General features: G+C 41.6%; 1 protein-coding gene across 1 annotated transcript in view; it reads right to left on the bottom strand.

Moving 5' to 3' along the window:
• Positions 1 to 13281, bottom strand: part of CFAP54 (cilia and flagella associated protein 54) — a 302505-nt gene that overhangs the window by 133710 nt on the left and 155514 nt on the right. Inside the window, exons 39-40 of the mRNA XM_027107250.1 lie at positions 12682 to 12790; positions 998 to 1150 (exon numbers count right to left, since the gene is read on the bottom strand). Of these exons, the coding sequence (XP_026963051.1) occupies positions 998 to 1150; positions 12682 to 12790 (262 nt within the window). The remainder of the gene's footprint in view (positions 1 to 997; positions 1151 to 12681; positions 12791 to 13281) is intronic.

The following is a 13281-nucleotide window of genomic DNA, read 5'->3' as shown; positions in this document are numbered from 1 at the left end:
TAAATAAAACTTGTCAGTGGTTGTAAAAAAAAATTGGTCAAATTTCTAATAGATCAGTTCAGAGACTATTAGCATCTTAGATGCTAAATTTAAATCTATTATTAATAACTTTAAAATACAATTATTTTAAGTTTATTCATTTAAATTTATTCTTTAAGTTTATTCTTATTATTCTGATAAATGTGAACAGTAAGTATTATAAACACAAATTAGGGTTTTAACAAATTTTAAATTACCTAAATGTAGATAATTTGAGATTTTTCTCGGCCTGAATTTGAGTATCTTCTTTCTCTCTGAGGTTACCACTTAACCACTTGAAGTCCTGCTTTGACTGAGTTTACAAATCAATAGATTTTGAGAAGGAAGAAAACAAGTGTAATGTAACCAAGAACAGTGAATATCTTTTTTTTAAGCTAAAAGAAATCTCTAAGATCAAAATCTGTGGTATTAATAAGAAATCTTACGAGATGTGTATATTAAAATGCATCCCTTTCTTAGACATTGATAAAGTAGTGTTTTGGTAAAAGACTGTAGTTAATTCGATATGAAACAATTCACCTACTTATAAAAATAAAACAAGACTAGAGCACTGCTTCTGTATTTACTCCGCTTAGGGATTATGCTCGTTTCACAGAAGGCAGAGAAGCAGATGAGTGAGGCAGTGCTTTGGTTGGAATAAAGTGTGAGAAACAGAGATGTAATCCACTAGACAAGAAGAAGAAAGTGAAAGGCAGCAGGGAGTGGGCATGGAAGTGGGGGAAGGAGGGACCTATGACAGAACACAGTACACCCACGGGGTGGTACCCTGGGTAAATAAAGAGGAAGGGATGCAGAGCAAGTACAGTCAGCCCTCCATTTCTGGGGATGCAGAACCATAGATACGGGGGGCGGGGGAGGGGAGCTGACTGTAAGAGACGTGTACATCCACGGATTTTGGTATCCACAGGGGGTCCTAGAACCAATTCCCCGCAGATGCCCAGGAACGACTGTATTTTACCTTGTGTCTGGGCAAGAAATAACGAAAGCAACTTTCTGCTGTGTCGGATTGATCTGTTGCGATATTTGGATTTTTCCAAGGTCTCTCTAAAACATCTCAAAGTGTCTGTCACGTCCACGGGCACACAGAGGAGCTCTTCGGCTTTGCTGTATTCTGAAAGGAAAGGGAAGAGTCACGTGAGGGATGAAATGTTGCAGCAAGCCAACAAGCAGCAAAAGACTTTCTAATTCAGAGAATTTCTTGGGCCCAAACGAAAGCTGCTAAATTCAAAGCCCCCAGGTCTGCAGCAGTTGTTTCAACGTTCAGATCAAAATTTTTTTTTTGGTATATTTGACAGTTTTTTTAAAAAAGAAAAAAACTTAGAAAACTTTTGATTTGTATGAAATGCAAATAACTTTAGATCTTGCCAATTTTCCTAATAAAGCCTCCTACTTTTTCTTTTGCTGATCATAAAAGATGAAATAATCTACTCCTTTTCAGCAGCCTCTTCAAAGCCAAGGTGCCTTGGGAAGGAGACGAAAGGAGGAAACAAAGAAGCTTGGAGATGGGCAACTGCTCCCTTGAGAGAAGGAAAAGACAGCTTTCTAATACTGGAGGATGCAGAGGAAAGGAAGATGAAGCCATAAACGGGTATGGAACTACAAAGCAGTCCTGAAAAGTGGCCAGAAGGGCAGATGTTGGCAGAGAGCTGCTGTGAGGTCCCTGGAGAGGAAGTGACAGTCCCATAAATTAGGCTGCAGACCGGCTGCATACACCATGAAGCAGGCACACGGGAAAGAAGAAACACAGGCTTCAGATGAATAACAAATAAATTTACCCCTTCAACAAGCTGAGCAGGTCGAACATCCCCTGTAAAATCTGAGGTCTTGAGAGTGCAGCAACTTGCTAGGGAACAGGGCTATAAGAGGTTAAGAGGCGTGACCTCTGCCCTCAAGAAATTTACCGTTTAGCTGAAGCAAAGAGGCATTCTAACACTGGAGTATGAAAATCACCTTGACAGAAAGTATCTGGTTACATGTGAAAATGAGGGAAAGATAGAAGAGATAGATCAGTGTAGGCAGGAAAGGATGAGCAAGAAAGACTTCATGGGAGAGAAGCTATGCCAGCTGTGTCTTAGAGGATAGGGAAGGTCAGATCAGGAAGAAAGAGGCAAGGGATTTCAGACAGCTAGAATAAGAATAGCTGAAGTTGATTAAGTGTTTATACTATGCCAGTGACTATTCTAAATAATTACTGTGATAGTCTCACTGAATCCTAGCAACACCCATAAGAGGGATGTACTATTATATCCTCATTTTACAGATGAGGAAAATCAGGCGTAGAGAAGTCTAGCAGCATCCCTTGGGCCACAGAACTAGTTTGTGCAAGGAGAGGGTGGGAGCAGGATTAAGGGTGGCGATTCAGGGCACAATGAGATGACATGGCCAGTCCTTTTGAACTGAGAAGGGTTTCCAGAGGCCTGAAGCCCTCGCTGAGTAAGCGGCCTTCATCCTCTTTAATGGGCAGTCAAGAAATGGTTTTGAGTAGGACCCCAGCAGAAAGAGATAAGTATTTCAGGAAGAGTGAGCCCACCGCTGTATGCACAGCAGCCTGCAATGGAAAGAGGGTGGTGGCTGGGAGGTTGTGAAGTTATAACACAGACATTGTATGATGTGAACTTGACTGAGGTGGTAGCAGTGGAAACAAGGGAGGGACACAGGGAACATTCTAATGTTAGAAGCGACAGGAGAGTGGTTAATTGGCTACGTGGCAAAGAAAAGAAAGAGAGTGGGAATTACCTCTTCCCCATCTTTCAGGGCCAATGACCTACCTCAATAGGAATAAATGGGAGAAATCCAAAGGGATTTCCTGCAATCCCCGACCATCAGACCCACCCAGCCCCCAGCACCTGTGTCCATCTACACTGCCAGGGCATCACTCCAGCAATTCTCTCCCCTCCAAATCATCAGTTTTTCCCTCTGCTGAATCATTCTCAACAACATTTTCCTTTTTTCTCCTATCTTAAAAAAAAAAAAAAATCAAAAAAATTTCATGTTCATTGCAGCATTATTTACAATAACCAAGACAGAAATAACTTAAGTGTCCATCAACAGATGAATGGACAGAGAAAATGTGGTATATACCCAATGGAATATTACTCAGCCATAAAAAAGAAGGAAATCCTGCCATTTGTGACAACATAGATGGGCCTTGAGGGCATGATGCTAAGCGAAATAAATTCAGACAGAGAAAGACAAACACTGTATGATCTCACTTATATATGGAATCTAAAAAAAACCAAACTCATAGAAACAGAGAAGAGATTGGTGGTTGCCATAGGCAGGGGGTGGGGTGATGGGCAAAATGGGTGAAGGGGGCCCAGAGGTACAAATGTCAATTACAAGATAAACAAGTTCTAAAGCTGTAATGTATAGCATGGTAACTATATCCAAATTTCTAAAACAGAAAAAAAATTATTTTGAAAAAATAAAAAACCTTTCTCTCGACCCTACTTGCCCCTCAAGTCACCATCCTATTTCTCTGTTCCATTTTACAACAAAACTCAAAAACTTCTATTTTCACTGTTCCCCATTCTCTCTTGAACCTGCTTAGATCAGACTTTCCCCCATCATTTCACCCCAAGGATCTTCACGTGGCTACATCTAATGTTCAATTTTTAGACTTTATCCCTCATAAATTTTCAACAGCATTTGACCCAGTTGCTAATTCCCTCCTCCTTGAAATACTTTCTTCCCTTGGCTTAAAGCTCCTTTTCCAACCTTACTGACACTCCTTCTTAATCCTCTTTGCTAATTCATCCTCATCTACCCAACCTCTTAATGCTGGAAAAGCCCAGGGCTCAATCCTTAGAATGCCTCTCTTTTCTTAACTAACATTTGAGGCAGGCTGGGACCTGGGACCCTTTGCTGCAGTGCTTGCACCTGGACAAGCGTCTGCTCAAGCAACAAAACACAAAGAAACTATAAGGGACTAAAAATAACTGCGTGCATGCACAGTTGGGGCAAATCATGAACAATAAGATATACAAACTGTCACTTCTGAGGTGCCGGGAGCAAAAGCAGGGTACTGGGCATGATCCCTGCACACAGAACCACCAAGGGCGGGGGGAGACCACCCTAAGGGCCCCTCCAGCCTTACCCACTGATCTGCCCTCACACCCCGTTTAAGGAACCAGCCCCCCTGCCAGTCAGGGAGCGAGCAAGGGAACCTGTTAATTCTTCTTGCTCCCCCGTGCTGTAGCACGAGTCCCAGTAAAGCCTTGCCTGAATTTCTCATCCTGCCTCTTATCAACTTCTACTGATTAAAGAGGCCAAGAAGCCAGGTTGGTAGCACATGCACCCCCTTGATGACCTCATCTAGTCTCGTGGGTCTAAGTATCCACATGCTGCTGGCTCCCAAATTTCCATCTCTGGCCCCCACTCTCCCGAAGTCCTGAGACTCATCTATCCAATGGTCTCCTCGCTGTGCGTTTAATAGACATCTCACACTTAACAGGTTCCCAACTGATTTCTGAATCTTTCCTCCCTAAAAGCTACTCCTCCCATAGACTTTCCCCACCTTATTAAGGGATGGTTCTATTTTTCCAGTCGCTCAGGCCAAAAGCTGAAATCGTCCTTGACTCTTCATGCCATCTCATGCCCCAAGTCAAATTCACAACAAATTCTGGAGGCTCCCTCTTCAGAAAACATCCAGAGTGCCACCATCGCTCACCAGCTCCACTCTCCACTCCCACTTCCACTGTTTTCCAAAGACCTATTATCTTCTTTTGAATTACTGCAATCGCCGCCCCCAACCAGTCTCCCTGTTTCCACCCTTGCCACTCTCAACATAGCAACCAGAGGATGCCTTTTAAAATGCAAGTTCTCCCAGGACTTCCCTGGTGGCGCAGTGGTTTAGACTCCGCCTGCCAATGCAGGGGACGTGGGTTCAATCCCTGGTCCAGGAAGATCCCACACGCTGCAGAGCAACTAAGCCCATGCACCACAACTACCAAGCCTGTGCTACCTAGAGCCCGTGCTCCACAACAAGAGAAGCCAACGCAATGGGAAGCCCATGCACCACAATGAAGAGTAGCCCCCACTCACCGCAACTAGAAAAAGCCTGTGCACAGTAACGAAGACCCAATGCAGGCAAAAATAAATACATGAATAAATAATTTAAAAGAAAATAAAATGTAAGTTATTTCATGTCACGTCCCTGTCCAAGACCCTCCACTGGCTCCCTTATCACCTAGAGCAAACACCAACGCCCTTGGAGTGACCTCTAAGGCCCAACATGAACAAGCTCCCCAGCTCCTCACTATTCTCCCCCTCACTCCCGCCCACACCAGGCATGTTTCCACCTGAGGGTCTTGGCAACAGTGGTTCACTTTGATCTAGAACATTCTTCCCTCAGATATCTCCATGTCTTGATTCCTCAGCTCCTTAAGCTTATGGCTTAACCGTTAACTTCTCAGTGAGGCCTCCTTTGGTCGCCCTCTTTAAAGCTGCGGCGCCCGTTATCTCCCGACGCACTATGTGTTTTACTTGTTTATTGATTGTCTCTGGCCACTAGAATGCAAGTTCCATGAGGGCAGGAATTTTTGCCCATTCTGTCCACTGAATTCACCCCTGGCCTATAACATACCTGTTATGTGGTATGTGCTCGATAAATATTTGTTACATGAATGAATGACAACAGTTTTCAAAGCTAAATGGCTGGGATAAACTTTATTAATAACCACTTCCATAGGCATTAATCGCAATCAATCCTCACAGCACCTTACAACTAGCAGAGATAGATATCACTTATACTTTACAAAGGAGGAAAGGTGAATTTGAGGGACATTCCCTTGTTTTAAACCCTTAACAAGAGAGAAGAGAGAAAATCAGGGTTCAAGTCTGAAGCCTTTCCCAACTAGTTTTCCAAAGGGTATCAGATTTGGGGAACAGGAAGTGACACCAATTTGAGGCCTGCTAACGTGGGCACAGAGACACTTTGAGAATAAGACAGGAATAAGCCTGGGGTCCTTGTAAGCCCAGGGAGATCCTGATGGAATTCACAACACAGGGTCACATTCAAATGGCCACAGAGATAAATCTTTCATTACCACCCTCACGTCTAGAAACCCTGGAGGCTCTAGTCAAACCAGGAACATGGCCACATGGAGACGAGCATCTGTTCCCCCAGCAAGTTCACTCTTGACACACTTCCCTGTCACACATTTAAGAGGATCAAATACGTAGGCCACAGTAGCTCTTTATTAACTCCCCAGTAATCTCGCTCTTCTCCTGCGAACTTCGCTCTTCTGTCCCCTCCATCCTGTCTCCACCATCTCCCCTCCTCTAAGCATGCACAGTCCTCACCATCCCCGACAAGCCATGCCCCTACCCCTCCCACCCCAACCCTTATGCACAACACCCTGAAGATTATAGGTTTCTGCTCTGGTTCTCCGTTCTCTTGCCAGAATTCATGAGCTTGGCTTTCATTTTTTTCCTCCACAGAGAGTGAGATTAGGGAAAGAAGTTCAGCAAAGCAAAGGAAAAGGAGGAAGCTGGAAGCCCTCACATATTAATATTTTGAGACAGTTACTTTCTCCAGGCCTTCATTTTAATTATCTATTAAAACTGGGATGGCAATATTTACCTCCAAGGGTTACTGTTTTAACCTGTGTGTGAAGTGTCCAGCGTAGCGCCGGTCATGGAGGAAGCATTCAACAGACAGATGCTCACATTATGACCGTCAGTCATATATTTAAAAAATATCCATCGAGCACGTACCATTACTAGATACCATGCTAGGCACTGAGGAGGTACAAGTGAACAAAACAGACACACTCCCTGCTCTCCCAGAGCTTACATTCTAGAATAAAATTCACGAAGGCATGCCAGTGATTGGGGGTGATAAGAGGGATGAGAGGAAGAGTAGATGTCTGCCATCTTTAAAATATGAGGTCTGAATAAAATCATCCTGCTACTTTTTATCAACTATCTGCTTATAAATCATTCCTCTTTGTTTTTTTCCTTAACTATCTTTTACTTTTTTTTTCTTCTTTCAAGCCTAGCATATCTTTTCCTTATAGTCTAATTAGGGCTCTGTTGGTGTTTTGGTGGCTGCCTACATGAGATCAATGATGCAAAGGAATAAGGAAATATTAGCTTTGCAGGCCTCGTCCTGCCATCTTTGTCTCAAGGGGTTCCTCTCTGAAAACTTCCATGGATAATTCAAGAAGCTATTTTAAAGGCACTAACAGCCTCAACGGTTTGGAATAGGTAAGAATAAGAAGGAGGAGGAGAAAAAAGACTCGATTTACTACATCTCTCATTGTACCAGTGTAGATATTAAAACTGAAATGCCAATGACTCCAGAGAGATGAGTTCACCAAGGAAGGATCAGGGAGTGGTACAAAATTTGGGCTTTCTACACACTTGGTCACATCAATCTAAATGCCCAGAGGTACTAAAAAAACATGCCAGCCAAAGGGTTCAAAATTCCAACACACCTGACGACTGAATTACCCTATTAGAGAACTTAAATACCAATAAGGTCAAAACTCAAGAAAGAGATCCCAGACAGAATGCAAAAACAGCCACAATAAAAGGCACATCCACAGAGTCATCTCCCCTATGAAGCTTCACAAGCAGGCAAGTTACTCATCCACACAAAAAATCATCTGTAAGGTACCAAGCACTGGGGCATCACAATACCTGCTCTGAAGAATTAAATGTATCAAGCACTACCACCAAATGCTGTTATGCCAAAAGGGAATCTATGAGGTTCTAAAGCAGTGACCTGGTGTGGAAACCATCAGAAGTATACTTGGTCTTTTTAAAAATTCTTTTAAGAATTGCAGACATGTCGTGGTGATATACATAAGACCCATCATGCTTATAAACATGTTAATGATCTGAATTCAGTATACTGAAAAAAAATTCAGCATCCTAAAAATTTGCCTAATAAACCCAAAAGTCCAGGCCAGATTATGCTCCTAGTCACAGAGGTCCTACAGTTTTATAAGGAGCTGTTAAGGTGGACGCCAAGATTTTAATGATAATTGCTCAATGTAAAATCTGTAGTTACTATGCAGGATCATATAAAAATTGTGAAACTACCATAACAAGTCACAATAAAGTATCTGTCTCCCCATAACTACTGAGACATAGCAATTTTTTCTTGAGTGCTATAAGTTTAGAAGAGAGTCTAACCTGCAAGGGGACAAATGATGAACAGACCTGAGAGCTTAGTGGAGCCCTTATGGGTTAAACAATCAGACGGACCAGGGTTTGAATCATGATTCCAGTACTCACTAGTAAGACTACATTTTCTCATCTGTAATAATAAGCATAATAATATCTACCTCCTAAGATGGTTAAAATTAAAGAAGGTAATAGCTATAAAGTACTTGGCTCAATCAATTATTACTGCCATTACAACAATTTTTAGATTTTATCTATTTGAATATTCCTGCTCTGTTCATTGCTCAAACTGGCTATACCCCCCCCACCACCGAGAACCATTCCAAAGGACCACTGTAGCCTGATTCCCCCCGCCTTCCTTTCTGTCCCACCACCTGCCACCTTGCCTTTCCAAACGAACTTAACAATAGGCAGGCAAAGTGCTTTTCTGACATGTTGTGGCCATCATCAGTAAGCACCTGCTGGTCACACAGGTCTAGAGTTTTGCTACGTATGCTTCTCCTAGCCCTGAGATGCTAGTCATCATTTTGAGAACAAGCATTTTCGACACATATTCTCACATTTGTTGCCAGCTCTTTTTAGGATGGAGGGGATAGTATAAAGCACATTCTGAGTTATGGATCCCAAATTGGGGAATCTCCAGAGGTTTGATGGACAAAATGAAGAAAAGGAGGACACACCCAGGAAGAATCATGCTCTTTGATTGGAACTAGTCACAGGTGATTGACCACAGGAAGGTGGTCCTCCCATTGTTCACTGAATATGAGAAGACAATTTATCAGTAAATTGTCATGAACAGTAAAATATGAACAGTAAAACCTACAAGTTCATGGTCACCAACCTTACTCAACTAGACCCTCTACACTGCTCTGCAGCCATTCTATCCTCCCTTTTCCTATTTTTCTCAGTGGCCGGTCAACTCTCTCACATCCCTCCTGAAATCTCCTACCCTATCAACCTTGGCTGTGCTCTCAACCCCCTGCTTCATTAAAAAAATCTCCAGTACCCAGTAAGGATGCCTTCAACTCCTACCATTACCATCTACAAATTTGCCTGATTCGGGCCTGTTCTCTCCTTCCTTTCTGCCCTAGCGGCAGGGGTGTCCCCCCTCTCCTGTCTAAGACTAAGTCCCCTATGTTCCATTCTCTTCCTTGTTTATCCTCAAGCTCCTTTCCCTATCAAATATCTTTTTCTCCTGTCTCTGAGCTCTCCCCCTCTCCTGGCTCTTTTCATTTAATATAGAAATATGCTCCTTCTTTTCTACTAAAAACAGACACACAAACAAAACAAAACCCTCCTGAGCTGTCCTGAGCTCTACTTTTCCTTCTGGCTGCTCCTGCCCCCCCTCTTCCTTATCACTTCGAAGCTTCATGAAAGGCAACTCTCGTTTAATGACTCTGTGCAGGCACAGCTCACCATTACTGCACCCCCCACTCAAGATAGTTCCACTCCCCTCCCCACCATTTCTTTGAAGTGACTCTTGTCAAAGTCACAAAGTCATTCATTTGACAAGTAGATATTGAGTTCCTACTATGTGTCAGGCACTGATGAAGGCATTTGGATTATATCAATGAATGAACCAATCATCCCTCACTTCATAGAGCTTACATTTTATCAGGGGAGACAGACTAGTGATCAATAAATGCAACAAAAACCTGAATTATACAGTGTGATAAGTGCTTATAAGTGCTCCAGGAAAAAAAGAATACATTTATTAGAGTAAGGGGAATTGGAAGGAAGCAGGCAGGGTGCAGTTTCAAACAGAACAGTCAGGGTAAGCACCATTGAAAACTGAAGATGTGCACAAAGATTTTAAAGAGGTGGGGGATTTATCAGACAGGCATCTAGATGGGGGTAGAGTACTTCAGGAAGGAGAAACAGCTAGAGCAAGACCCTAAGGTGAGGACAGAAAAAAGGCCAGTGACAATGAGCTCCCAAATACAACAGACAGTCTGTCCTTATCTTATGTGACCTCTCTCTGACCGCTGACTCACACTTTCTCTCGCCTTGGCCTGGTTTGTAACACTCTCATCTCCTGTACCTCCCACCTCTTGGGCCATGTCCCAATCTCTTTCAGATACTGCTCCTTCTCTGCTTGTTCCCATGACAGTCATTAGGGCTCTTCACATATTCTATCTCTTTATCCTTGGGGTACAGAGTACCATCACACTTCCCTCTCCTTTCAAAGTTAGATGTGGCCATGTGACTTTAGCCAATAAAATAGAAGTGACATGAGTCAACTTCAAGTATCAGCTTTAAGAGCCACCACCCGATTTATATATAAATCATGAATATAAAATTATAAAATATAAAAATATATATAAAATACATTCTTTTTCTTGCCTGGAAAATGGGGACAATAACAAACTTACCTCATCAGACAGTTGTTAAGCTAACGTTCGCAAAGCACTTAATACTCACGAAGCACTAATACTCATAAAGTGCCTGATGTCCAATGCATAATAATAATTCTTTTATTGGGATTGTTATAATAATGAAATAAGACAATCTACATAAAGCCCTTAGCACAAAGTGCATGGTATATGCACATGGTCTTGCTTCAAAGGCTGTGCTCTGAACCATTTACTGTATACCTCCAGGTTTAGCTGCCCTAGAGGATAACATTAGTGTTTTGCCTCCTGCCTCTAAAACAATCATGGAAGCCTGTGTCGAGATGGACATTCCATCAACCCATGATGATGAGCTGCTCAACCTCACTGAATACAGTAGCATGAGCAAAAAACAGACTTTCCCTTGTGCTAAGGCAATGACATTTGGGGATTGTTCGTGACTGCTACATAGCCCAGCCCATTCTGACTGGCACAGCTTCCAAAGTGAGGCCATCCTCAGGTCCATACTCCACAGAGCTCTCCCTGGGTGACCTCATACAAGCCCCTGATTTCAACCACTACCAATGTGTTGGTGACTAAATCACAGATCTGCTGAGTGCCTCACTGGTACATCCAATCATATAATGGATCATTCTACTCAGCTGTCATTCAGGTACCTTGAACTCAGTTATAGCAAAGAAATGTTTTCCTCTAAGCTTCCCCTCCCTTCAGTGTTTTTTGTTGTTGTTGCTGTTTTTGTTTTTGTTTATAGAATGAAGATATCACATCCATTTAGCCTCCCAAGCCAGAAACCAAGGCAACTTGAATTCCTCCCTTCCCCGTCCATCCGCCTCACCTAACGAGTGCATATCTGTCCAGCTCTCTGTTCTCACCATCTAAGTCCAGGCCCTCATCATGTCTGTAACACACAAGCTGGGAGCAGCTGCTCTACCTCCACATGGTCTCCTTCCAACCTTTTCCCCATGCTGCTGCCGAAAGTTCAAGAACACAAATATGATCATTTCCTCTTCCTTCTTTACATCCTTCTCACTAGCTCCCCTCAGCTCTCCGGATAAAGCTGAATCTCTTTATCCTACCTTCTAAGACCCTTTATTATCCAACTCCTGCCAACCTTTCTAACCTCAGCTTTTGCCTTTTACTTTTACATTAACCCCACTAAATTACATGGAGTCTCTCAAAAGCGATGCTAGCCGTTAACTATTATTGTTTATAGCAGCAGCAGCAGTAGTCATAACAGTATAGACCTTACTACTCTACGCTATAATCTCTGGTTTATTTATCGGTCTCCTTCAAGGGGCTGTAAATCGGATAACAAATCTTTAGTCTCATTCATCTTTGTATTCTCAGGGCCTAGTACAGAACTTAACACATGGTAGATACTCAATAAATGTTCGCTGAATGACTGAACAGCTGCCTGACCTACTCAAGAAATGAATGAATGAATGAATACATACATACATACACACATACATACCAAAATCAACAGATAAATGAATGAAGGAATCCTAACACTTCAAAGGGAAGACTTGCATTTCTTTCCTATACCCAAAACATAGGAAAAGTGCAATTGAGAGAAGGCTTTATTTCCATTTTCATCTCATCCTATTGCCTCATTCCTACAAGCTGCACCACCAGAACATTCCAAAAGGGCTTACCAGCTAAAACCAAAGGAGTCATGATGTCCCCAGATCTTCTCTTGCACTCTTGTTAAAAGACCTACAACTAAACCTTGGTAACACCAATAGAAGTACAATCTATATTGATTATGGAAATGGAAGTTATTACGGGCATCAAGATGGAACAAAGAAAATAGCAAAAGGTCAATTTAAAGAGTTCCCAAGTGAGATTAAAAACAGGGAAAAATGTGCAAAACAGTCTTTTCCCATCTTTATTTTTTCCCATCAGTTTCCTTTCTCCTTCTTTTTATCTCCCTTCTTTAACTAACAGATTAAACTAATAAAAACATGTATTTTATTTCCCTTAAGTGACATTTATAGCAACATAAGATGGTAAATATCAAATGGATTATTTTCAGTGAAATAAACCTGCAAAAGAAATTTTGCAAACACTTTAATTATGGAAGACTTGACATGCAGAACACAATAGCAAACCTTGTTTTGAAGAAAAGAGAAAGTTTCAAGCTAAAATTGGTTCCAACCTGAATAGATAAGATTTTTAAGGAAATCTTCCCCGTGTCCTATAGTTGTCACTTCATTGGTTAGAGGATTAATCTTGAGCTGCTTCCCAATGAAGTTTCGGCAGGTTATCTTAAAAAAGAAAGGAGAGAACAAATATCACTTAGGTATTTATAGCCAAAAATTTGGCTTACTTGAAATGTTCATCGTATTTTTCATTTGTAAAAAAAAAAAAAAAAAGAGAGATATAAAAAGATGCTATAAATAAAAGCTCCAGAGTAGTATCCAATTATGAGAACTTTTGGGGAAAAAAGTGGCTACATAATTTTTCATATTTCTTCTGTATAGCACAGCTGGAAAAGCATTAGGCAAATTATGCAGAGCAATTAGAATATGATTTTTCTGATATTCTATAAATTCACTAGTCTAAATATATCTTCCATTATGTAAGTTGAAACGTATTTAAAATAGAGGCTGCTTTTTCAATGGCAGATTTCCCCCCCTACTCAAAATTAACACAATTTAAATTTCCCTGGTGAAGTTTTCCAGAAGTAACTTCCTCTGTAGTATTTGTTTAAACTATTTTTAACAGATACTTGAGTCCTAAAGTTGTAAAATATCTG

This window comes from Aethalodelphis obliquidens, unplaced genomic scaffold (assembly GCF_003676395.1).
Source record: "Aethalodelphis obliquidens isolate GAN/ISIS:26980383/991018 unplaced genomic scaffold, ASM367639v1 scaffold8, whole genome shotgun sequence".
NCBI classification, from domain to species: Eukaryota; Metazoa; Chordata; class Mammalia; order Artiodactyla; family Delphinidae; genus Aethalodelphis; species Aethalodelphis obliquidens.
Note: the sequence above shows the minus strand (reverse complement) of the source record. Positions and strands in the feature narration are given on the sequence as shown.